Raw genomic sequence first — 27,833 nt, forward strand, 5'->3', positions numbered from 1 at the left:
AGGACCGGAATTGCTCACTGCTGCCTTATAGCAGTGGCCTTCACTATTATTTAAGTGGAGGCTGCTTTGGATCTAATGGGGCTGGAGTAGTGCTGGGTTCCCTGCAGACTTGCAATTCCCACTTCACTCCTCTAACTAGTCCTTCCTTTACTTCTTGTAACCAAATAAACCTCAGAGCTCTGATTCGAGTCCTGGCACACTTGTTATGTCAAGACAGAGTGCGTAGGGACTGAGTCAGCATATGGCCCATACACAGAAGCATGACTGCAGAAAAGGATCATATCTCGTCTGCCCAATCATTTCAACTAATTCAGCTTTAACTTTATTCAGAAATATTTGGCAGCAGACTTACGCGTATAAATATCAATGAATATTTGGATAACGTTATGCACATAACTTTCTCCAGCTAACTTTGCTGCTCGCTGGCTTACTGAATATTGACCTTAATATTTCCACTTTCTATAAATGCCGTTCTGTTTGATTTTAGATTATGGGTGAAAAAATAAATAACCCTTTGCACATACCTGGTTTTTTTCAGACATTAGGAAATCCAGTTTTGATCCAGGAAGTCCCAACTCAATAAATGTCTTCACCAGTCGTAGATCTGCGCTATTACCTAAAAATACATTTTCAATGCTTTGAGCAACCCAGGCAGTTTACCTATTTAGGGGGTAATTTTATGAATATCAGCATAAGTGCAAAGTTTGGGGGTAAGTTTTACCTGTAGAGTTTGCATGAATTTTCAAAGTAAACTTTCACATTGAAAATTACCCAAAGAAAACAACCTACTCATATTTATACCTACTAATTTGAGTGGCTACTTTTCCATAGAAAACTTAATGCATGCCTCCACCTCCAGGGAATACCTCTTTCCATTGCAGGTTTCTTTTCCAGTGGAGGAGCTGGAGAAAAGGACAGTATCTGAATGAAAGAAAGCATGGGGTACGTGCAGGGTATCTCTGAAGAAGGGGTAGGGATTGTAGAGTTCAGCAGTTGGTTTCTATGGTCAGATTAGATGGGCTATATGGTCTTTTTCTGCCATTACATAACATAAGAAATTGCCATACTGGGTCAGACCAAGAGTCCATCAAGCCCAGCATCCTGTTTCCAAAAGTGGCCAATCCAGGCTACAAGTACCTGTCAAGTACCCAAACACTAAGTATATTCCATGCTACTGATGCTAGTAATACAAACACACTGTTTATTAGCTGCCTTACTGACTATTTAAAGCACAAACACACTAATTAATATACCCCAATAGTTTACTTCTCCCCAGTACTTTTAAAAAATTTCCCAAGCCGAACTTACTGATTCCTTTCAGCCACCAGCAAGGTGATCCTCTCCTCTCAGTGTTCCCAGAAGCTCTATGCATATACTTTTACCTGCATACAGGGCAGGCATTTTTCAAACTCTACATTTCCACAGGTAAACCATGTTTTATCTGTGGAAATGGCTTTGAAAATTGCCCTAAGAGGATCGTTTTCAAAACCATTTCCGCAGGTAAACCACAGTGAAAATGGCTTGTTATACAATTGCCTGATATGCGGGTAATTATGCACATAAGTCCTATAAAATGAGAACGTGGGTGCCCATATATGCACATATGGGCGTGCAAGCGCACATACACTGGAATTTTAAGTCATGCTTGTAGTTGCGTGCATTTGACTGAAGACACCTACCACGTACTGCACATGTGTGTGCTCCTAATTTTAAACTGTTACGCGAGCAAACGTATTTCTCATACCTTCCTTAAGACTTTGTTAGCTTTAATATGCAGAGCTAAGCGAATTTTAAAATATGCTCGCCTGAAGAACATTCCTAGTTTTAACAATTTATTTATGTATTTATTTATTTATTTAAAATATTTATCTAAGTGGTTCATAATTAGTCCACCAATTTGACCAGTCTGTCTAGAAATCATACAGACCCCTCTGGTTCTTCAGCTTACACGCCCCCCTCCCCCGCCCCCACCCAGTTGACCCAGACCCCTCATCCTGACATTTTGGGCGAAAACAGAGATTTATGCAGACTTACACTTCCTGAAGAGCAAAAGTAAACATGCACAGCTAACAGCCTGGTGTGCACTGCGGCTGTCAGATTTAAAATACGGATTTACCTGTGTAAATTTTGGCCCCGTCCCGGAACGTGCCGGCCACGCTACAACTCCACCCCCCTTTTTATTTTTTTTCCTCGCACATGCGCATATAAGCGTGTAATTTGTGCTCTTAAAATACGAGTCACTCACTTATATATGGCCTTTAAGTAACTCTTTTAAAATGCACCCCTATATGTGCATAGTTTACCTGGAGTGAGAGGCCCTCGCAGGGGCGGGGCAAGGGAGGGGGTTTGAACTTATGCACATATTTTTGATTTTCCTGTGAACAAATTAGCAGGTTAAGTGTGTGTTGGTAGTTTCAGGGGGATAATTTTCAAAGCAAATGGCATTATGGCAGAAAAAGACCATCCACACTGTCTAGTCTGCCCATCCACATCAACTGCTCAATTCTACAAGCATGTATTTGCTGACTTTCTTATGCAAGCTATTACAAAATTACCACCTTCTTGTGGTTTGCCCAGTTTCATATTAGTAGGAGCAATGTGTTATAGAAAGTTTGATTGAATAAAACTAAATAAGAACTTTTGATAGTACTACAAAAGTAATGAACACATGAGACTAAATGGTAAATTGTCATTATTCATTAATAAAGTATTGTCAATGGGAACAGTGAATGGTAGATACAGAAATCAAGTCTGGATAACCACAATCTGCTGCTACTTTAGGAATTTTGAATAATTTAGTATCATATGCAAATTTGATCATCTCAATCATCATTTCCTTTTCCAAATCATTTATGAATATGTTAAACAGCACAGGTTTCAGTACTGATTCCTGTGGCATTCCACTAATGACCTTTCTCCATTTGGTAAACTGAACCTTTAGTCCTACCCTCTGTTTCCAGCCTTTTAGCCATTTACCACTCCATAATAGAACACTACCTCCTATCCTATGACTCTGTAATTTCCCCGAGCAGTCTCTCATGGGGGCCATTGTCAAATGCCTTCTGAAAATCCAAATACACTAATGGGGCAGATTTTCAAAGGGGTACGCGTGTAAGATACGCGTGTACCCCCGAAAACCTGCCCCAACCTCCCCCTGCACGCACCGAGCCTATGTTGAATAAGCTCGGTGGCGCGCGGAAGCCCTGGGACTTGCGTAAGTCCCGGGGCTTTGCTAGGGGGGCATGTCGGGGGCGTGTCGTGGTGGCACGTCATCTGGGGTGGGGCCGCGGGCGTGGTTCCAGCCGGGGGCGTTCCGGGGGCATGGTCGAGGCCTCCGAAACAGCTCCCGGGCCGGGGAATCGTGCAGCCGGGGCAGGTGTAACTCTTCAAACAAAGGTAGGGGGGGGGTTTAGATAGGGCTGGGGGGGGGTTAGGTAGGGGAAGGGAGTGGAAGGTGCCTGGGGGGGGGGTGGAAGGAAAGTTCCCTCCGAGTCCGCTCCGATTTCGGAGCGGCCTCGGAGGGAACGGAGGCAGGTTGCGCGGCTCGGTGCACGCAGGCTGCCGATTTTGCACAGCCTTGCGCGCACCGACCCCGGATTTTAAAGGATACGCGTGGCTACTCTTGTTCGCGCCTGGTGCGCGAACAAAAGTGCGCACGGGCGTACTTTATTAAATTCTACCCTTTTATATCAAACAGTTCACCTTAATCCACATATTTTACACCTTCAAAATTCTAAGAGATTGGTAAGCACAGACTTCCCTTAATAAAAACGTGTTGACTCTTTTCCATAAAGCTAGGTCTATCTATATGTGCAGTGATTTTGTTTTTAAGAATTGTGTCTACCATTTTGTTGGGCACAGACATCAAGCTCACCAGTCTATAGTTTCCCAGATCACCCTTGGAGCCTTTTTTAAAAATCAGCATCACATTGGCGATCTTCCTGTCTTCAGGAATTGTGGCTGTTTTAAATGCTAGGTTAAAGACTGAACAGGTTAGTGATTTCATGTTCTAGTTCTTTTAAAACTCTGGGATGGATGCCATCCAGTCTTGGTGATTTGTTACTTTTTAGTTTGTCAATGGGATCTATTAAATCCTCCACTGTCTCAGATATTTGTTTTAGTTGCTCAGAATCTTCACCATTAAAAAATGTTTCAGGTGCATGTAAGTTCCCAACACCCTCCTTTGTAAAGACCGAGGCAAAGTTTATTTTTATTTTTTTGTCCTCCCCTGAGCACTCCTTTTGCCCCTCGGTCATCTAGAGGCCCAACTGACTCCTTTCACAAGTTTTTAGCTTCAAATGCACTTAAAAAAAAGGTTTTTTTTAATTAGTTTTTGTCTCACTGTCAAGCTTTTTCTCAAAGTCTCTCTTGGCCTTTCTCTGAGGACAGAAGGATGTCAGTCCTCACACGGCGTATAAGCTGGAGCCTGGCATAAAAGATTGACTTCAAAGCTGCTAACTACTCGCCTGTATCTCATGTGGGGCCCCTCAGTCCATGATAGAGAAATCAACTCCAAGTGGAAGTGGGAGGGGTTTTCTGAAGACTGGCATCCTGCTAGCTTCGGAGAACATCTGTTTTAGGTAAGCAACTCTGCTTTCTCTGAGCACAAGCAAGATGACAATCCTCATACTTGGGGAACCCTTAGATACAGACTGCCCCAAATGAAAAAAGGGGAAAAAAAAACAATGGGCAAAAGCAATTTTGGGAGCAACGGGCTATTTTATTGACTGGAATCAAAATTACAGGTCCTAGGAGGGACAGAGTTGGGTTCCAAATCTCAGAGACTCTGCAGTACAGATTGGCCAGACCTAGTGTTGAGTCAGGATCCCTGTCCAAGCAGTAATGCAAGTACAAGGGTGAAGAGAATTCCACATCGCAGCCTTGCAGATCTCTTCCATGGAAACTGATCTTAAGAGGGCTACTGCAGCTACCATTATTCTGAAACTATGAGCCTTGATGTTTCCCACCAGGGATGCGCACAGAAAAAAATTTCAATTTCATTCATATATTTTCTTTGTATGCACCAATAATGAAAAAAAACAAAAAACATTTAAAGTCAATAAGGGAAGCAATGCATACTATTCTGAGATCCAAAATTATGATTTTCAATTCAAGTTTAGTAAAATTTGCAGATAGATATCAGTAGCAGAGGAAGGGGTATACCAAGATATCAAGGATTGGGCAAACTGGCACCAAGAGTGACATGAATAGCCCAATGCACTGTGAGAGAGCAAAGTAGCCCAAACAGAGGTATCAACAGTCAAAGCCATCATGAAAGGAGCAAAGCAGCACCCAAGGCTCCAAAAGAGGGCAAAGGGCACAAGCAACAGTGGCATGAAGACCCCAAGGGACCATGAAAGATGCAAGTGAGTAAAGCATCAAACTGATGTGGCAAGACCAATAGTCAGTAAGCACCATAGGTGAATTGAAATGTTTAGTTTTTTTTAATTTATCTGCCTAAAATAAAATCAAAGTAATGAACGATAAAATAACAATATAAAAATTAAACAAAACATAAATGAAACAAAATACAACAAATAACATATATCAACAAAATCTCTAAAAACTTAAACCTAAGCTGGTTGTACAATTAATAAACTAAAGTTAAGCAACCCTCTAATCAGATACAAATTTATTTATTTATTTAAAATTTCTTATCTAACACTTTCCCAGTTCAAATAAACTGTTTGAAGTGATATACAGTGACACATGCATAATTAAACTTAACATATAAACAGCAGAAATAAAAATCCAAATTTACTTTTATTTGAATGCCTTTTGGAACAGTCACCTTTTTACCCTTTTCTACATTTTTGATAATTTGACTTGTAGTGCACTTCCAAAGGTAAGGTGTGCCAGGTTTTGATAAGCAAAACAGGTTTGTCTAATTGATTCTAATTTAATCTCTGTACGATATGATAGTCTCAGCAAATCAGCTTGGAATGATTGAAGGGCTCTGACCAGTTTATATGAGATAAGGAGAATGGCCAAATAACTTGGCTGATCCCTTACAATGCACAATGCTTTAAAAAAATGGGTAAAGAATCTTAACTTTACTCTATAAAGTATAGGAAGCCACAAATTCTACAAGCAATGGGGGTGACATGGTCAGATTTCTTAGAGCCAAAAATAAATTAGACTGCTAGGTTTTGTAATAACTATAAACTTGTTTAGTTGATGTCAATGATAAGCTTTGATATAGGACATTGCAATTGTCTAATTGACTCAGAACCAAGGCATTTTTCAGAGTTTGAAAATGCTGTTCTATGAAAGGCTTTAGGCAATGGATATACTGCAAGAAGTAGAATGAACATTATACCAGGATAAAGACTTGGCTAGAAAATGTAAGCTAAGAATCAATTTTAATCCCAAGGGTGGGTACAACCCTCTTGGGAAATATCTACATTCCTTCCATCTACATAAGACAAGGCATAGAGGTATTCCTTCTTGAAACCCACAAAGTTTCTGATTTATTAGGATTTACCTTTAATTTGTGAGAAAAGCAACAACATGTAATTTTGTACAAACAATCATTAAATTTCAGCTATGGACTACCAGGATCTAATTGTGTGATGAATTGGATGATATCAGTATAAAAAGAACAAAAGAAGTAAACCATACACTGAATTAGAGTCACCAGTGAATCTAAATATATAGGGGCAGATTTTCAAAGACTACGCGTGTAACATATGCGTGTAACCTGAGAAAATATGCTCCTGCGCGCCGAGCCTATTTTGCATAGGCTTGGCGGCATGCGCAAGCCCTGGGACGCACGTAAATCCTGGGGCTTTCAAAAGTGGGCGGTCCGGGGGCAGGTTCGGGGGCATGACGGTGGTCCGGGGGCGTTACAGCGGTCCGGGGGCAGGTTCGGGGGCATGACGGTGGTCCGGGGGCATGCCCCAAGCTCTCCTCCATTCCGGCCATGTCGGGGGTTCGTGCAAGATACGCCTGCCTCTGGCAGGCATAAGAAATAAAATAAGGTGGGGGGGATTTAGGTAGGGCTGGGGGGGTGGGTTAGATAGGGGAAGGGAGGGGCTGGAAAAAAAATTCTAAAATCGGAGCGGCCTTGGAGGGAACGGGGACAGTCATCGGGGCTTGGCGCGCGCAAGGTGCACGTGTGCACCCCCTTGCGCGCGCCGTTATAAAATCGGGCATAGATTTGTTCGCGCCGGGTTGTGCGAACAAATCTACGCCCGCGCATAAGTTTTAAAATCTGCCCCATATTGAATAATATGGGTGATAAAACTGATCCTTGGGCATTCGATATGCTAAAACAGGTGGAGACAACAAATCTGATCCCAGTTAACTTCATAGGATCTACTTCCCTAAAAGGAAAAAAAAAACCACATGTATGCCAGTTTCTTTAATTTGAGGATTAAATGCTTATGGTTAATAATTCTGAATGCTGCACTCATCTCTAGGAAGATGAGTGCATCCTTGCTTTTATCAGATTTCATTTTGAGCTCATTCATTAAGAACACCAAGACAGACTGTGTGCTGTGACCTTGATGAAAGTCCAACTGCCTAGGATGGTAAACCAGTCTTAACTACAAAGTTGAATAATTAATTGGACACCTCCTTTTCTATCACCTTTGAAACAAAGGATAGACTGGAAGCAGGCCTGAAATGATTAATGCCTATTGGATCCAAAGTTTCTCTTTAATAAATAATAATACCCTTGCTAGGTTCAACAAAACAGGCTGATAACCTTGCCTAAGGCTTGTGTTCACAATGCTTGTAATGTATTGAACTAAGCCTGATTCAGAATATTTAAAGAATTTTGAGGGCATTGGGTCAAGAGCAGACTCAGGAGTAATCTACGGAAATATTAATTTACAAACAGGGTGGTGGATGCAAAGAATAGGCTTCCAGTGGAGATTGTAGAGACAAGGATGGTATCTGAATTAAAGAAAGCATGGTATGAGCACAGGGGTTCTGAGGGAGTGGTATGGATTGTACAGCTGAGTAGTTGGTATGGAAGGGCAGACTAGATAGGTCATATGATCTTTTACTGCCATCACATTTGTATTTTTTTAAACAGAGGTATGAACAGCCCAAGGCAAGAAAAGAGGGGTAAATGTGGCACCAACAATAGTAGTAGGAAGATCTTAAGGTCAGGGGTATGGCATCAAGCAGAGTGATGAAGCATTAGTATATGGAAGCAAGGCAGAGGGGCATCAAATACCCCCAAAAACATAGATTCAGGGGTATGAAAGGAAGAAGAGTAGCATCAAAACCTTCAAGGTGAAGGAGTCAAGGGTATGGCAGCAAGTCAGAAATGACATCAAAACCCCTAAGGTATAGAGTTAGGGTATAGCAAACACCACAGAAACATCAGAATCCCACGGTACGGTAAGGGGTTGGCAGCAAGGAAGACCGGCATCAAAACCCCATGAGCAAGCCAGGCAGTAACAGTAGCAAATCAACATAGCTAAGAGCTAAACCAGGAAAGAGGAGGGGATGTGAGGAGAAAGGTTTATTTTTTCTTTTTAAATTTTTTTTTTTACTCTGGGGATAAAATATACCCATGAGCAGGGTGGGAGGACTAGGCCAGGCCACACCAATGTACTATGTTGTCATAGCAAGACGCTGAATCAAGAGAGAAGCAGGGTATTGGCAGCGAGTAGGGCGGTAGCAGCAGCAGCAGCAGGAGTAGGGTAGGCAGGATCAAAAGTAAGTTTGCAGGAATGGCACCCCAAGGTGAGACACCCAGAGATCAGGTAAAGAGAAGAATTATTTTCTTCCCTTTTTTGTTTTTCTTTCTGTCTGGGGAAAAAGACAACAATTGCAAAATGAACAGAGAGACAGAGCCGGAGGAAGAGACCAGGTTGCATCTGTGGTACTTTAACCTTACAGCAGGACGCTGAACAAGGAGAGGCCAGGGAATGTGTAGTAGGCAAAGCAGCAGCAGCAGCTTACATGATCTGTTTCGTCTTCATTTTAGATCTGATAGAGTGGGGCCTAGGACTGTGAGGAATCGTCCCCTAGCAGCCCCAGCTTGTACCTTGATATCAATGCCTCTAATGTTGATGGCTACTGAAAAAAGATCCGTGGACAGATGAAACACCATAGATTTGTGTTAAATCCTATATATCAGTTGATATATAGTTCAAGCGAACAAAACAATAATAAGTGCAGGCAAGAGATAATGCTCAAATTTTAAGCTACCAGTAACACCTTAACTGATTAGCCAGCAATGACATTATTGTCCCCCTCTATTCATGCCATGAAAATAAAAACATGTTTTGAGTTTTTTGAATGTTTATCATGGTGGTTAAAAACAGACTTGTAGAGATAAACACTTCATTATTGATAACGTGAACTTCCATTTAATCAAACATCTGAATTCACGCGGTGTTTGCTTATCCTTAACATACACATTAGGCCGTGTTTTGAAATTGAAAATTTCTTCTTTGGGGAAAATTAACATTATTCCTGCTGGCAAGAATTAGTTATTCCTGTTATATCACCGCTGACAAACAGCTGCTGGAAATACCATGCCGTACTTGTCTTGACCTTGACAAAAGTAATAACCCCAACCAGAACAAGAGCTCTTTATTTTAATTAAGAAACACCAGTGTTTCAAGTCTATTTCGCAAATTACAATAATGACTGCCATTTGATTTTTCATTAAGGCTGAATGGAGCCACAGACTTAAATGTAAAAATCCAATCTTGTTCTTTTGAATTTAAAACCTCTTCTCGGTCACCTCCCCTTTGTAAAGCCAGGATATGGTCGATGACAGTCCATCTGAAATCAGAGAAAGGGTGACCCTTAGAAGTGCAATGTTGTACTAATGGAGCATTCAGCTGAAGTGTATGTGTTCTGCTCCTATGCTCAATCAAACACATCTTTTAGTGCGTCCGATATATAATTTAGGGCAAGGAAATAGGAGAGCAATTGTATTGAAGAGGACTTTTAAAAAGGTACTTTATTTTGACCGGGAATCACTGCTGTTATACAGAACACAATCATTTGATAATCCTTTAATCTGTGTTTTGAATACACCGATAAAGCTATGGATATTGCATCAACTATTAAGAAAGCACTGGCATGTCTTTTCTATGCATACCATTTTTTAAAGAATGTTATGCATAGAAATTACATTGTAATCAATGTAATTTCTGCAATCTTTCTATGACTGGTACAGAATGGATTGTTGTGCAACGTAAGTTTCTTATAGACTGGAACACCACTTATGTAGTGCACGCTCTCCTATGTCCTTGCTCTAAATTATACATCAGTTGCAGCAAACGATGTGTCCAAAGACGATTGATTGAGCATAGGAGCAGAAAACATACACGTCAATTGAATGCTCCGTTAGTACAACATTGCATTTCTGAGGGTCACACTTTTTCCAATTTCAGAAGGACTATCATCGATCATATCCCAGCTTTACAAAGGGGAGGAGACCAAGAAGCAGCTTTAAATTCAAAAGAACAATATTAGATTTTTATACTTAAGTCTGTGGCTCCATTCGGCCTTTATGAAGAAATCAAATGGCAGTCATTATGGTAATTTGCTTCAATTGAGAAATAGACTCGAGACACTGGTGTTTCTTAATGAACATAGATAAAGAGCTCCAATTCCAGTTGGGGGTTATTACTTTCGTCCAGATTGAAACAAGTACGGTGCGGTTTTTCCAGCAGCCATTTAGTGATATAGCAGGAATAACTCTAAATCTTGCCAGTGGTGGTGTAGCAGGAATAATGTTAACTTTCCTCTGAAGAAGAAATTTTCAATTTCAAAACGTGGCCCATGTTGGGTATGTTAAGTATCAGCGTGGATTCAGATAACTTTGTCTAAATGGAAGCTCACGTAATCAATAATGAAGTTTTTATCATCTCTATATGACTGTTTTAATGACCACAATAAAGCATTTTAAAAACTCCTCAAAAATATGTTTTTATTTTCATGAAATGGCATGGATGATGTCATTGCTGGCTAATTAGTAACAGTGTTACTTGGTAGCTTAAAATTTGAGTATTATCCCTCACAAGAACTTTACCATTGATTTGTTCGCTTGGATTATATATCTGATTTAACACAAATCTAATATTAATGGGCCAGGCTTAAGTCTCCCAAAGGACTTTTCCATTTAATCCAGCTCGGAATGATGTCATGGTCATGGGTCCTGTAAACCCAAAGAAATCTTTCACAACAAAGCTTACTATAAAAATTATCCTGGATTCTAATATGTGAGGAAAGGAGGAAAAGACCTCAGCCAAAGCTTAATGTCATGATTTATTCAATCATTGGTCAAAAAAAACCTCCATCCAGACACCTATACTCCATCCACACACCTATACTCTTTAATTACCAAAAAATTGTTTTGTTTGTTTTATTATTTTATAATAAAATTGAAAACTTATCTTCACATTGCATTTCTATTTGATTCTTGTATATATTTTTCTTTGTTAAGAGATAACATAGAGAACTTATCATGACAATGCATTTCTCTTCAATAGATCAGAAGGACGGAACAAAAACCGCCATAATTCTCTTCAATAGATCAGAAAGATTGAGCAGAAAACCACCGATGTTGGCCAATCATTTCGCCACCTTGGCTGCCTCAAGGCAGACCTATTTATCTCTGATCCAAACACATTTCTGAGTGGAGCTGTGCTCTCATACGTTATAATGAACTGGTCCTTCACAGGGAACAGCCCGAGATGCTGTGTTCAGCAAAGGATACATATATCATGGTAATCCGTGAAAGACTTGACCCTTTCACAGAGGGAGCACCTGTCAAAGCCACTGGCCGCCTTCTCTTTCTGGGGAATTGGGCAAAAAAATCAATAATCAAACTATTCGAAAGCGAAGGAAAAAATCCAACTGATATCGGTGTACCAAGTGGCTAATGAAAAAAAACAAAAAAAAACAAACTTGAAACTATAAAAAAAATGTAACTAAAACTAGGAATGTGAAAAACACAACATGGAGCCCTGCAAAAAACAGCTTCTGTGGTTCTGGAGGAAAATCTACAGCAGTAACTGAAGAGAGAGAGAAACCATGACCTGCAGAAAAATGAGACTGTGGGTTCCTGCATGGGATTGAGGGAGTGGTTAGGGCTACATATGTCCATCAAGGCATGCTCAAACCTTTTAAAAATTTCTGTGCCAGGCTCCATCTGATGATGTCACCCCTATGTGAGGAGTGCCATATCGCTTGTCCTTGGAGAAAGAACTGTGTTCTCATGTTTTCTATGAACCTTCCTCCCTAAAGTTTCATAGCTTGACAATTTGTCCCTGAAATTCTTTTTCTATGCAAAATCTCACCTTCCTGTAAACTAAGTCTGTCACATTTTTCTGTCATATTTTACCTTGCTCTTATTTCCTTCAGTAAGTATATTTTCAGTGCTTTAACTCCTTTTTTGTGGGATTTGTGTTGCAGGCTCTGTAATTTTTTTTTTTATTTGCCTTTCTCTGACCTGTTTCCATCTTCTCAATTAGGCCGATTTTTAAAGGGTTTAGGCCCCTTAGCTTTTGAAGTTAGACACCTAAATCGGTCCCCTTTGAAGTAATTCAATTTTCAAATGTGTTATTTTGCCACATCAAGCTGCCCACACAAATAGAAGGTACAAGAGTACCTGGGCCCTTTTAGCTCACATTCTTTATGCTACTTTATTTTCAGAGATAAACCTATGTACTTAGCCCATCATTGAAAATTAGCTACAAGTATGCCTGGTACAAGCACACGCATCCTTGGCAACTACATAAGCCATTTAAAAATTCCCCCTGTATGTTGAAGATTTCTGCTCTTACCATCAAGCCCATGGACACAGATAACCAGGTGGATTCCTTCTTCCCAATTTTCTTCCTCTTCCTCTGGTGGAAAATATGGCACATCAGAAGCTAGTGCAGGTACTTCACTATACAGAATCCCATCAAACTTCAATTCTTTCCTGAATTTTTCTTTAGCTTGATAAAAGCTATAAAAAGCATTAATTAACCACATGGAGTAATACAACAATATATATGGAATGATTACAGGCGCATGCACAGGAAATCATGCTGTAGTTTTTGTTGTTGATGTCAAACTAATTCTCTTTCAGCAGCACAAAACAAAAGATTAGCAGTGATGACATTATGATATAGAAATGGGGTTAGGTTGTTTTTTTTTAAAGGAAAAATCTAATCATGTAGATTGCTACTTTTAATTAGGATATAAAAGTGTTTCTGCAGTTCTGTTTGTGCAGGAAAGATCTTTTCAATACAGCCAAATGGCTTAAGAATATCAGCTAGAAACCTTATTCACACAAGCCTATGAATACCATCTCCAACCCTCCAAAACAAAGAACCAGCAAGCAGAATCAATTATGGAAACGGTTTCAAAATACACATGTTTTGACAGTAAGGAAACATGACAATAGCATGCAATGCTGTTGCAGAACCATAATCAAGAAATTCTAGGTGAACGTACCTGAGCATCCTCTCGTTCATCTGTTCATCAATATCATTGGAATTACAGGAGACAACTCCAAAAGAGCCTACCGGCTGCCGAGTTATAGGAAAAGAGTTTTGCTTTGAAGGGAAACCAACTAATGGGCGAGTCTCTTGGAGAACTGAAGAAAAGGGCAAACACGTGGCAGTGCAAGAGACGGAGAGGTTCAATGCCTCAGTGGTTTTCTTGCTTTCGAGAGCTAAAGCAGAGCCACTTGGCACAGAATACTTCCCCTCTGTAACGGCAGGAGAAAATCCGCCAGAACTGGCAACATCTTTTCTACCGTCTTTGTCCTGATCGTCATCGCAGCTATAGACGTATGTCACATGGTCTACTGAGGGAACATCATTAAGTTCAATTTCTTGCAAAATATGAATATCCTCAAATCCTATTTCATCTGCATTTAACACATCATTCTCACTATCTCCAACAGCTGTGCCTTCTCCCGATGTTGTTATTGATGGTTGCAATCCCCATGCAAAGTCTGGCGATGCAATGGTACCATCTGAGAAATGTTCAACATGGGACAAACCATTAGGCATTGGAAAATCTATTCCCAAAGTACTTTGATTGCATTTATCTACTGGAACCTCAAGGGTGCTTGCATCCATAAAGTCACTGATATGTTCTTTTATACTGCATGCTTTGCTGCTTTTAGCTGATAGATGTTGTTCAATGACATTGTCAGAGTGATGTGTAAGCAGGTTTCTGTTTATATGCTTCATAATATCAATCTCCGCAGGCACAGTTTCAGCATTCTCAGCAATGTCACATTTGTCCTCCTTGAATAAAGCCTCAGAGCAATCATCTGTGATAGAATCAGTCTCCAATTTGTCATATGCAGTTATGTTCTGACAACTGGATATTGTTGCTGTTGAGTCCTCTGCATGTTCTGCCAAGTATCTCTGCCCATGCCCATACAGGACACCAGAGATTACTTTTTTCTGCTTAGATAAACCTGTATCATCTGCAGTTTCCTCAGGGCTACTGATCTGTGGAGCTGAAGCAGACTTTGTCAGTTTTGTAAGCTCCAATTCCCTCTCTTCCTCTTCAAATGGCAAAGAGCTAATTGAAGTCAAGGAAGCTTGAATCCCACTTGGTAAACTTGCATTACTTTCTGTGCAGCCTCCCTCTAGGGAGTTTCTGTGCATAGCATGCCTTTTGACTAAGTGCTGCGAGAATTCACGGTCACTGGGCAATTCTAGAACTCTACTACGAGCATCAGACCAAGCCACAGAGCTTGGTTCACTCTCAATCCCTGAGTCAGAAATCAAGGATGATGATCTCTTTATAATCCCAGTGCTCAAAACAAAATCTCCACTTTCATAAATGTGTCGGTCCTTAGCAAAAGCTTTCAATTCTTTGGAATGTTTTACTGTTTTGCCAAACAGGTCCAAACTGTCCATTCTTGGCACAATTTTCAAAGTGGGAAGCATGGTCTTGCTGTCTTGACTGATCTGCTCATCGGGGTTGCTTAAACAAATTTGTACATTATTTTCTGACGTGAGCTTATTCTTTCCATAGTCCTTAACCACAGCTGGTTCGCTCATCTTCGCCCTGGCTGGTATATCAGATGTTTCTGCTGCCCCATCTGAACACAAAGCACTGATTACCATTACGGGGTCACCTCTGTAGGGGTCCCTATCGCTGGGCTTCGCGTCAATATGGGCTACACGGGGAGATCTATTTTCCTGAACTGGGAGCTCTGCAGGTCGTTCTGCATCTTTCTCAGTGTGTGTTAAAGTGCTGATCTCCATGTCAATTGCAATCTCACTTGAACAGAACACATCTTGAAATAAATCATTTTGACTTTTCACTTCATTCACCTGACATTGGTTAAAACCTCTGTCCAGAGAAGCATTAGCCGATAAATCACTGCTGGCACACAATGTGCCCAATGAAGAATTTTCATGTATTCCATGATTGTGAGCTGGATGACAATCTTTGCTGGAGACCGTATTTTCCAATGGAATTTCATCATTAGACAAAAGGTCGACATTATCATTCATTGCATCCAGCACTTTCCTGTCCATAGCAGGTGACATGGAACTTGAAGTTTTTTCAAACTCCTGATCTGAAAATTAAATAATTCATTTATGTAACATATTCAGAAAATCTAAAATGTTATACAATTGTAGTTATTTAAGGAGATGGAGTGTTATTTAGGAGAAACAGAACATGATAGCAGGTAAACATTACAAAACCCATCTGGTCTGCTCGCTTTCCCAGCCTGCAGCAATACTGCTGACTTATATTCTCTCATCCATATTCTCACTTCCCCACCATTAAGAGTTCTCCGTATTTTATACCATGATTCCTTTAATCAGGATTCATGGCGCACTGATCAGACCCGATCAGGTGTGCCATGGGAAAGTCGCCAATACCTGGATGATCAGATTCAGGCTAGCACCTGGAGTCTATTTTCAGCACCTTGAAGCAAGAAGGGACAGTAGCGGTGGGTGAAACTGACAGGAGCTCCTGAGAATATGTGCAATCCTGCACGCATCTTCTTCCTAGCTACAGAATGAGCCCCGGAGTGTGGTAATTAATGGGCTGCCTGGAGGGCACAGATAGCTGAGATACACTTTATGCAGCAAACACAATGGCACACAGCACATTATCTTCTTTCTCACCTTTGAGTCCTTCAAGCCTCTGTCTTATCCTTAGGCTGAGTAAGATGAGAAGAACATTCACTGAGCACTGGATGTGACTCACTTTGAGTGCTAGGAGCTGTAGCAGTGAAGGTGCTCTGAGCCGCTGCCCATACCACACGTTCTTCCATCTCCTGTAGGAGCTGGTGCATCAATTTTAAAACTTGAGAGACTGGGTGGGGCTTTCAATAATTCCCTAGCTCTTCCTTTGGCCAAATGGGTCCTTTCCATGTCTGCACTGCCTGCTCTGGGCATGTTGGTGTGTCACACAATGTAGGTGTGCCTTGGAAGTGAAAAGGCTGGGAAACACTGCTTTAATTCCATTGCTGTTTTCGTCTCCACCAAAACAATGGAAGACAATTCCATGCATCCACCAACCTTTCTGTGAAGAAATGCTTCTTTACCTTACACTCTAAATCTATTCTTTCAGCTTCACATTATGACCCCCCAATTCTAAAACCTTTCCAGTGAAGAAAGTTTGCTTCTGGTGCATTATTTCAATCTTGGGATATTTGAATGTTTATGTTTATATTACGTTTTCCCTTCTTTCTTCATGGTACAGATCTGAAAGTCCTTATAAGGGCAATTCTCAAATGCCATTTACCCATACAATGTGGCTGTTTATCCAGATAAATGGGTTCTTTGAAAATTGCCCACTTTATGCCAAATTTTAATAGCCCGGTACGTGTAAATACCTAGAGGTCCGCGTGTGGCTGGGCCATGCGCGCGCTGAGCTAATTTTTGCAACTGCCTGGCCATGATATTTCTTTTTAAACATCACAAAATACATATTAACACTAGACTTGAATCGTTTTACCAGTTTTTCAACCAACATTTAAGCCTTATTCATCATATAGCTATATTATTAAAATTGTTACCGTTCCATGTTGGCACATGCATAACTTGGAATTTATACCAATTTATCTTGAATATCCTTTGGTGCCTTTATGTAAACCGTTGTGATGGTGAACTAACTTAACGACGGTATAGAAAAGTTTTTAAATAAATAAAAATAAATGCGCGGACGTGCTGAGCTTTGTGAAAGGGGCGGGTCGGGGGTGGGGGCCAACCGGGACAGCGGCCATTAGGACCTGGCCCAGGAAGTGCGCGCCGGCATCCGGCCAGTATGCGGAACTTACTGCTGCTCAAAGAAGCTAGGGGGCTACTGAAGTTCCCTCCCAGTCCGCTCCTTAATTGGCGGGATATGATAGAGGTCTACAAAATCATGAAAGGACTTGAACAAGTTAATGTAAATCGGTTATTTACTCTCTCAGATAATTGAAGGTCCAGGGGGCACTCCATGAAGTTAGCAATTAGCTCATTTAAAACAAATCAAAGAAAATTCTTTTTTACTCAGTGCACAGTTAGGGGCAGATTTTAAAAGCCCTATGCGCGCTGAGCCTATTTTGCATAGGCCCGGCTATGCGTGCAAGCCCTGGGATGCACGTATGTCCCGGGGTTTGAAAAAAGGGGCGGGGTGTGGGAGGTCCAGAGCGTGGCCAGAGATCTTCGTAGGGCCGTTAGGTCAGGAGATCGCACGCCAGCCGAGGCAGGCGCAACTTGTAAAACAAAGGTGAGGGGGGGTTTAGGTAGGGCTGGGGGGCAAGTTAGGTAGGGGAAGATGGGGGGGGGGGGAGGGAACGGGTAAAAGCCATTGGGGCTCCCCTAGGGCTCAGCGCGCGCAAGGTGCACAAGTGTGCACCCCCTTTCGCGCGCCGACCCCAGATTTTATAACATGCTTGTGGCTGCACGCGCATGTTATAAAATCAGGCATACATTTGTGCGCGCCGGATTGCACGCACAAATGTACGCCCACGCTTACCTCTTAAAATCCGGCCCTTAAGCTCTGGAATTCATTGCCAGAGGATGTGGTTACAGCAGTTAGTGTAACTGGCTTAAAAAAGGTTTGGATAAGTTCCGAGAGGAAAAATCCATAAACTATTATAGTAATTAATAAGCAATAGTAGCTTATGATTTATCTAATGTTTAGGTACTTGCCAGGTACTTGTGACTTGGATTGGCCACTGTTGGAAACAGGATACTGGGCTTGATGGACCTTTGCAGACGTAAGAAAGTAGATGCCAAATGATGTCTTTTTCAAAATCTTTATTGGCTGGAGACGTATGCAAACAATAAAACACCCGACTCAGGCCGAGTTTCGCTACATTCCAGGGGCTGCCTCAGGGGCTTGCAAACCACTTTGGTCAAATTTGTAGCCAATTCGAAATATATTTCTACAGGTAATCAAACCTGAACCATAGCAAGGACGTATCTTAATGAAGAACAAGTAGCTCATAATCTCTTGAAGGAACCATGTACTTAATGGTGCCTCATACGATTAGTGCCGCCAGTCTATATCTGCCGTCTCCGCATCTACTTTCTTAAGTCTGCTCACGGCTTTTCTAGATTGCCTACCTTGTTGCTTTTTGGGCCCATCCCTTGATGGACCTTTGGTCTGACCCAGTATAGCATATCTTATGTTCTTGAGAGAATCATTATAATACAAACAACTCATCTTCTAAATTCAATAATCAGTTAATTAATTGATGAAAACAAACTTATTAAAATGTATCACAAAAATGTAATATCAAAGATACAGTGAAATTAAACTTAGTACACATATTGTCATATGACACAAGTCTCTGAAAACTAACTCTGTTCTAAAAATCATTCACACACATACATTCATACTTGCAAACACAGCTACACAATACATTTTGAAAATTACATCAACTGTGAAAACATGTAAGTATTGAACATACAAGAGAAAAAGCCGAAAACAGAACTCCTATTTAAGGAGACAAGACAATTGTGTCACTTCATTGAATATAACAATGTTTCAATAGAGAACAATGTGATTAATCATCAACAAATAAACAATGTAACAAACTGTAAAAAAAAATACTTTTAACCATTGAAAGCTGTTTTGCAATGTTACAAAAAAACTCAATGCAGCTGATAGATTGTATCCCACTTCTCAATATTTCAAGTTGATAAATGAATGCCCGCTGTTACAAACTGATTTATGACATCCCAACAAAGAACAAATTCTCTTTGTTTTCATCAATTAATTAACTGATTATTGAATTTAGAAGATGAGTTGTTTGTATTATAATGATTCCCTCAAGCAATAGGTGATATGATTGTTTTAGAATCAAATTTCTCCTTTTTTGATACATCTTATGTTCTTAACTGGTGCAGGCCCGATCGCATCGCTGAGTGTTTTTAACTAAAATCCCCCCTTTGCACGCACAAGTCCTGACCCGCCTGCACATGAACACAGTGATATAAAAACCAGGTGTGTATTTGCATGAGAATCGTATTTTATAACATCGTCACATCCATGTGCGCGCACCGGGAACCATGTGCACATGGACGCAAGCGTGTGTGTCTTTGAAAATCTACGCCTTAGTATGCAGGTAAAAGTAGGCACATGCATATTTGTGGAGGCATTCTTGGGATGGGGTAAGGCCAGAGGAGGCAACAGTGGCGCGGGCCATCCAGTGCTCCTACCATGTGACAGGTGCCGGCCAATGGCACAGATACCCTGTCACATGGTAAGGGCAAAGGGCCATCGGCGCCATTTTGATTAGTGGCAGCCGACGGCCCGAGAGCGGGAGATCGCTCCCGGGACCCCCACTGGACCACCAGGTACTTTTAAAAAAATTTTTTTTTGGGGGGGGGTCAGGAGGGGGGGGAAGCTAAAGGATGTGTTTTAAAGGGTAGGGGTGGGTTTTTTGTGTGATATGTATGAAGACCTTATCTTACATAAGGATTCTCCCCTTTACCAGAACATGGCACATATCACAGTGATACCCAGGGGCAATAAAGACCCAACTCAGCCGGAATCATATCGTCCAATTTCTCTCCTAAATTTTGATGTTAAATTGTTAGCCAAGATCATGGCAGACCGGTTAGCCACCATATTGCCCTCGCTCATTCATACAGACCAAGTTGTGTTCGTAAAGGATCGTCACTCCTCTATGAATGTTCGAAAAATATTATCTTCCTTAGAAGTCTGTCATTGGCAAAATATACCTTCTAAGCTGATCAGTTTCAATGCTGAAAAAGCATTTGACCGTGTCAGTTGGTCTTATTATGTTTGCTACTTTGAATACTATGGGTATCACTGGATATTTTTACCATGTGTTGCAAGCCCTTTATCACAAACCAAAGGCGGTAGTGCTTATCCATGGGGCCCTTTCTACCCCATTTGAACTTTATCGAGGAACTAGACAAGGCTGCCCTCTATCCCCACTACCATTCATTGTCACATTAGAGTCCCTTTTAAACAATATCAGGAGTAATGAGAATATAAGAGGCATTCCCCCATGTCCAGGAGAGCCGGCCTCCTAGTCCATGTTAGTTCCCAGCAGCACTCCTGGGAAGTTTTAATGTACGAATTCACTCGATATGAGTGAATGGATGGACTGAAACTCAATTTGGGAAAATTGGTTGCGTTACTTACGGTGCCTGAAGCTCATGAGTGGATCCCTGCTGATTTCCCCATACCCCGGGTTATGGACTCTATAATTTATCTTGGTGTGTTGATTCCTCGAATCCCAGCATTAGTGCAGCCACTAAATTATAAGAAAGTTTGGCAGAAGCCAAGTACTCAACTTCAGCTTTGGCATAACCTGCCACACTCTCTTGCAGGTCGTATGGCCCTATACCAAATGATTATTCTCCCTCACTGGCTATATGCAATGCAACTATTACCAATATACTGGACAAAGCAGGAATTACAGGGTATTGATATCAAGGTGCGACACTTCTTATGGAAAGGCAAAAACCCCGTAGAGCCCTAGATAAACTCCACTACTTAAAAAAAAATGGGTGGATGGGGATTTGCGAACATAAAAACATACGATGTGACATGCCAACTGCGTCATGCAGCTGATTGGGTCATGGGCACCAGTTTCTATACACCCTTGGCAGTTGAACAACTCTATGTAAAACCTCTCCATCTTTCATATATACTGCATAGGACACAACAGATACTTCCTATGCATCTTCGCCACAATGTGTTGATAAAGCCCACTATGGCAGCCAGGCGCTGGTTTTGTCGCTGCCTGGGTTTCCCCAGTCGTTATACTCATTTTTTCCCAATAGTGAACAGAGATTTTTTACCTGGCATGCAGAGTGGGGTGCTTAGGACCTGGCGAGACAGAGGACTGCGAGCAATTGTCCATGTTGTTGATTAATTCAATGTTGTATGCTCTTTTCAAAATCTTCGGGACCATTATGACCTTCCCAACCAACATTTTTATGCCTACCTGCAAATATGTCACTATGTAAAGTCCCTGTCTTTGCTGGATCCCCACAATTATGCTTGGGAAATACTTTCAGATTTTTTGGATATGGATGAACCTACGTGCTATCGGGTGTCCTTTTGGTACAAGTTACTCATGAAGCATCAACCGCGCCCTAATTGGGCTAGCTTGGTGGCTGGCTGGAACAGAGAGATGGGCACCAAATTGACCTCAGCCTATTATAAGGGCTGTTTTGGACATAAGCAGTCCTTAGCAGTACACACTCCCCTTCAAGAACTACAGTTCAGGTTTTTGCATAGATCCTATATAGCTTCTGCACAAGTGGGTAGCTATGGTAACCTTGGCAGCGGTCATTGCCCCAAATGTGGGGACGAACACAATATGCTTGGGCACCAATTTTGGACTTGTCCAGTTAGCTCTTCTTTTTGGCAATGGGTGCATAAATACTTGCTCTCCTTAACCACTACTTCTTTTGCGTTTACAGTGAATGTTTTTTTATGGGATGACACTAGGGGCATTGCTTTCTACAGTAAATATGAACAATGGTGTTGTAGATTGTTGATCTTGCTTGCCAAGAAATGTATTCTGCAAAAATGGATTCTCTCAGACCCACCCACACTAACACAATTTCACAACTTGAGTCCTCAATCCTGTGTACTTGATAAATACGGAGACAAAATTGAATAGTATAAAAAAAAAAAGATTTTGTTAAACGCTGGGTCTCTTTCTCCTTTGGCTCGAAGCCTGCTGCTCAATGATTGTATAACTTTGGTCTTTTGTATGCACCTATATTACCTCAGGATCACTCATAATGGGAAGGGGGGGGGGGATTGTATTTTCTACACCTTCTTTGTATACTGGTTCTCGCATTGAGTGTTGCCTGAGCGGATGAAGAACCACCTCAGACGGGTGCTGTGAGAGCGTAGTAATATGCATACACATTGTGGATGACCAGTTCTTGCTGTAAATTGGTTTATGTAGTGTAAAATGCAAGATTGTATAGCAAATAATGGAAAAATGACTATTCTCAGTTTTTATTTATTATCTGTTCCAATTTAATAAAATAAAAATTATAAAAAAAAAAGTGAAAAATTGACTGTTGGGGGGGGGGGGGGGCGTGGGTGAAATGGGGGACTTCAGGCTGAACACGAGGAGTGTTCACGAACTGCAGATGGACTGGGCGAACTGGTAGACTAATTGGTAAAACTGGTTATTTCATTGCTGAGTGCATGTTATAAAATGCCATGATTTACGCACATAAGTGTCAACTTATAGGGGGTAAATGCGTCTAACACAAGTCAAATCTATTTGGATATCCCATTAAAATTTGAAATAGAAATACACAGGTATATCATTTTCACACACTTATCTGGCTAAGTAGCTACTTAGATTACCAAATTTGAATTTATCCGGATAAACGGTGCTTTTGACTTATCCAGCTATCCTATATACTTGAACAAGTCGGAAAAGTGTTAATTAGACGGATATGTAGCACGTTTCAGACTTATCCAGCTAAGTGCCACTACTTAGTCGTATATATTGGAACTTAATAAGATAAGTACCATTACTTTTCTGGATAAGTATGAACTTGTGCGACTCGTGGTTTTTACGTATGTGCGCATATGTATTCATATTTTATAACCTGCGCATATCATGTATATGGGTGCATGTGACAAATTTTGAAAGTTATCCTCCCTAAACTGGATGTTGCATGTTTAAATGCATTTTGCATGTGCAAGCGGCTGAAAATTGCTACCTATATGCCAATGAATTGTCAATAGGTTTTACACACATAAGGGCAGTTTAAGCACATAAATGGGCTTTTGAAAATTGCTATGATAGTATGTTACATTTATACCCATAACTTCTTTGAAAATTATCTCTTATGTTCCTTTATTCAGTGCGCTCTGTGTAAATAAACCAGGGGCAGGTGACTCAGTTCCTTGAGTGCCACAGGCCAGATAGGTTTTCAGCATATCCAGAATGAATATACATGAGATGCATTTGCATGCATTAGAGGCAGTATATGCAAATGCATCTCATGCATATTCAGTGTGGATATCCTGAAAACTGAAGCAGCTTGTGGCACTCGAGGTTCAGAGTTGCCTACCCCTGGAACAGACCAAGCCCCATTGAAAACTGTAAAGTAAGCCAAAAAAATAATAGAACAAGAACAATGATTCTTAGTGGTGAGGAAGTGAGGACAAACCTAGAGATTTGTTGGGTACTGCAGAATAAGTTAAAGAAAATATGCAGATTACCTTGTGGTTTTTATTTGCTGTCATACTTTGTTTCTGTATGCTACAAGCAAATGAGTACAAACTATGCTTAACTGTATCTCAGTTTTTAAATTACTGACCATTTTGGGGGAAATCCACATATCTGTCCTCAAAAATAATGGGAAGAGAATTCCAGTCTCCATCTATATCCAGACATTCTACTGGCAGAGGTGGCATGCTGGTGAGGTATTCAGAATTTCGTATTTCTGCAGACATCTGATTGTGACTTTGGATCCTAGTAGAAGGACATTAAGGAAAAAGCATAAATAACTTTACTAACAGCCAAAGAGGGCAACATATTTCAGAGCAATTTAACCAGGCAAATAAGTATTTACCTGGGTAAATTGGCTTGGCTGAAAGCTGCCCTCAGTCTAGCCAAACATATGTATGGGCTTCCACATTACATTTATAGTTCAGCCGGATTTAAACAAGGAGCTCCTGAAAATATGTTTAGGGCAGGGAAGGCAACAGCGCACATACATTGACATTTTCATCTGTATACATGCTGTTTTGTCCTCGATTGGCCCATTCTCACAAATAGGAGGTGCAAATTACATGCACCATTTGTATGTGTGTAATTTAAGGTAAGAAATTTATAAAGGGAAACTACCCAGGTAGTTTACTTAGAAAATTAGCTGCAGGTTACTTTCCTGCAAAGTATATATGCAAATTTACAACTGCATGGGCTATTCAAAACTGTCCCCAGAAATGTTAATACTTTTTTTTTTAATGCTAACTATACAGATTGATATTTTACATATAAAAATTGTTGATTGCTGACTAGCTCAGTATTACCAAACTATGAACAGAAGTTATTAGCTGAGAAACGCAAAGTATTTTACTGATGAATAAATAGTACAAAATGGTCCACTATGGCACAAGTAAAAATTTATGAGGTTGATATTCAAAGGGTTTGTCTAGATAATTTTTTGAGCTAACCAGACAAAACCTTAGATTTGAATATTTCCCCTAAATTTTGTCTAAATAACTCATTACCCAGCTATAAGGAGGCTGTGAAGAAGGCTTTCCGGGGGGGAATGGTTAAGCCATAGTCAGTGAGCATCAATATTCAGCACTAACTGGCTAAAATTAGCTAGGTAAGTTTGATCAGAAAAATACCAATCCTAAAGTTTTCCAGGTAACTTTTGTTATGGTTTGTTAGTATTTGGACCCTGGGCCAAGGTGAGAGGTGTCACTGCCCACAGGGAGGAGCCCTGTGAGCCTCACCATCGGGAGGCGTGGTCCCAGCAGACGTCAGAGACAGTTGTGGAATAGAATCTTTATTAGATAGCTAGAAGAACACAGCCAGTGGAGCGGGAGTGCAGGAGAAGTGGTGATGTCAGAGTAGAGGGGTATACCCAGAGGGAATACCTCAGAGGAGGAGATCCGGTAGTGGCCCGCAGGGTGGGGTACACCGAGAAAGTCTCTTCGTAGTGAAGGTAGGTCGTGACCTTCAGTGCAGGTACACCGAAGGAGTCTCCCAGTAGTGACGATATGGTAGTGACCTGTAGCACAGGAAATACCCAGGTAGTCTCTCCGTAGTGATGGTATGGTAGTGGCCTGCAGCGCAGGGTACACCAAGGGATTCCCCACAGAGATGGTATGGTGGAGGTCCGAGGCACCGGAACATGGAAAGAGTCCTGGAGATGAAGTGGTAGTGGCCTGCAGCACAGAGTACACCGGAGTAGCTCCTACTAGAGAGAATACGGTAGTGGCCTGAGGAACAGGGTACACCAGAGAGGATCCCACAAGAGTAGATAGAGTAGATCTTTGGAGTTAGGTACTTACTGAAGAGTAGTTCCAGGAAGGGTCCCGAGGAGCGAGACAGGCAGCAGTCCAAGGCAGAAGGCCCTCCAAGGAGCGGATGGCCAGAGACAAGGAAGGGCCCCCGAGGAGCAGGTAGTCAAGGCCCCTCACGCCGAATGCAGGAACAGGAAGTCCGTGAGCGAGAGCCGATTCAGCAAAGAGGGAACTCCTTGCTAGCTCGTCGATAGGCAGGGCCAGTCAGGGTAAGTACAGCAGAGCGAAGATGTCATCAGGAGGGGACGCCCCCGAGGTTCCCGCCATGACATGTACAAGAGTGTCCCTTGCGTGCGTGCCTATGTGATTCCTGGGTCAAGATGGCGGTCGGCAGCACCCACGCTGTCCAGGGAACCCCAGGCAGGTCGGCAATCGCTGGCGGAGGTCGCCATTCTCCCCAATACTGACAAGGCAGCAAAGAAAGAGGTGAGCATTAGTGGTCGCAACCGTCTGCAACCGACGAGCGTAACAACTTTATCTGGGTATATTCAGGAGCAGACTTATCTGGGTATGAAGGGTGAGGTTAGTGGTTTTCTCTTATAAATTACAAAAAGCTAATTTCCTTAATTTTTCAATTCTAATAAATGTTCCTTTTATTATAATGTTATTTGTTTCTGTTTCCTATATTCAATTACCCCAATACTGACTGGGTAAATGTTACATCGGTACATACTAGATATATAAAGTTCCTGGATGGAATAAATGACATTTTTATGGAGCAATTGGTTCAGGAACCGACAAGAGAGGGAGCAATTTTACATCTAATTCTCAGTTGAGCACAGGATTTGGTGAGAGAGGTAATGGTGGTGGGGCCGCTTGGCAATAGTGATCATAATATGATCAAATTTGAATTAATGACTGGAAGGGGGACAGTAAGCAAATCCACGGCTCTCGTGCTAAACTTTGAAAAGGGAAACTTTGATAAAATGAGAACAATTGTTAGAAAAAAACTGAAAGGAGCAGCCTCAAAGGTAAAATGTGTGCAAGAGGCATGGTCATTGTTAAAAAATTGTAAAAAATTGACCATTTGGAAACTTTTCTGCACTTGTTATGTATGTACTGATATTGCTGAGTGCAGTACCGCTCCAGCAGTTTGCATTGTTAAAAAATACCATCCTAGAAGCACATTAAGAAAGATGGAAATAAGGCAAAACGATTACCGGCATGGTTAAAAGGGGAGGTGAAAGAAGCTATTTTAACCAAAAGATCTTCATTCAAAAATTGGAAGAAGGATCCAACAGAAGAAAATAGGATAATGCATAAGCGTTGGCAAGTTAAATGTAAGACATAGATAAGACAGGCTAAGAGAGAATTTGAAAAGAAGTTGGCCATAGAGGCAAAAACTCACAGTAAAAACCTTTTTAAATATATCCGAAGCAGAAAGCCTGCGAGGAAATCAGTTGGACCTTTAGATGATCGAGGGGTTAAAGGGACATTTAGAGAAGATAAGGCCATCACATAAAGATTAAATGATTTCTTTGCTTCGGTGTTTACTGAAGAGGATGTTGGGGAGGTACCCGTACTGGAGAAGTTTTCAATGGTAATGATTCAGATGGACTGAACCAAATCACGGTGAACCTAGAAGATGTGGTAGACCTGACTGACAAACTGAAGAGTAGTAAACCACCTGGAACGGATGGTATACATCCCAGAATTCTGAAGGAACTCAAAACGAAAATGAGTTCTTACCTGTTAATTTTCATTCCTGTAGTACCACGGATCAGTCCAGACCGTGGGTTGAGCCTCCTGTCCAGCAGATGGAGACAGACCAAAACTGAAAGGGTATCCTATTATCAGGACAGAGCCTACCCTGCAGCCCTTCAGTATAACCATTGTCAAAGCAGATAAGAACAAAGATAACCAAGAAAAAGATCAAGCAAGTAAACAAGACTCAAGTGAGTAACAAACTAAACAATTTCCAACATGGAATGAACTCTGTAGAAGAACACTCTTACATAGCCCTTGGTTATCAACACAGATGCTTCCGGTAACCTTAAATAATGATAGGTGACATTCATCCAGAGACCTGTAGGAAAAGCTTTGAGTGGACAGCAGAAAAAACAGGGAAGGGCATCTGGACTGATCCATGGTACTACAGGAACGAAAATTAACAGGTAAGGACTAATTTTCCTTTTCCTGTACGTACCCGGATCAGTCCAGACCATGGGACGTACCAGTTTCCCTAAACCAGGTGGGACTGAGACAGTCCCGCTCGAAGCACCTGTCGACCAAAAGAACCAAAAACCGATGCTTGCACATCAAGACGGTAATGTCGAGCAAAAGTATGCAGGGATTTCCAGGTAGCGGCCCTGCAGATTTCTTGGGGAGAGACCGATTGACTCTCCACCCAAGAAGTAGCCTGAGAATGCAAAGAATGAGCCTTCAAG

General features: G+C 41.3%; 1 protein-coding gene across 1 annotated transcript in view; it reads right to left on the reverse strand.

Annotated features, from left to right (window-relative positions):
• The window catches only part of FAM135B (family with sequence similarity 135 member B), a 397,453-nt gene that overhangs the window by 42,529 nt on the left and 327,091 nt on the right, over positions 1-27,833 (reverse strand). The window contains exons 14-17 of the mRNA XM_029592069.1: positions 23,727-23,881; positions 13,423-15,517; positions 12,765-12,931; positions 525-616 (exon numbers count right to left, since the gene is read on the reverse strand). Of these exons, the coding sequence (XP_029447929.1) occupies positions 525-616; positions 12,765-12,931; positions 13,423-15,517; positions 23,727-23,881 (2,509 nt within the window). The remainder of the gene's footprint in view (positions 1-524; positions 617-12,764; positions 12,932-13,422; positions 15,518-23,726; positions 23,882-27,833) is intronic.

This window comes from Rhinatrema bivittatum, chromosome 2 (assembly GCF_901001135.1).
Source record: "Rhinatrema bivittatum chromosome 2, aRhiBiv1.1, whole genome shotgun sequence".
NCBI classification, from domain to species: domain Eukaryota; kingdom Metazoa; phylum Chordata; class Amphibia; order Gymnophiona; family Rhinatrematidae; genus Rhinatrema; species Rhinatrema bivittatum.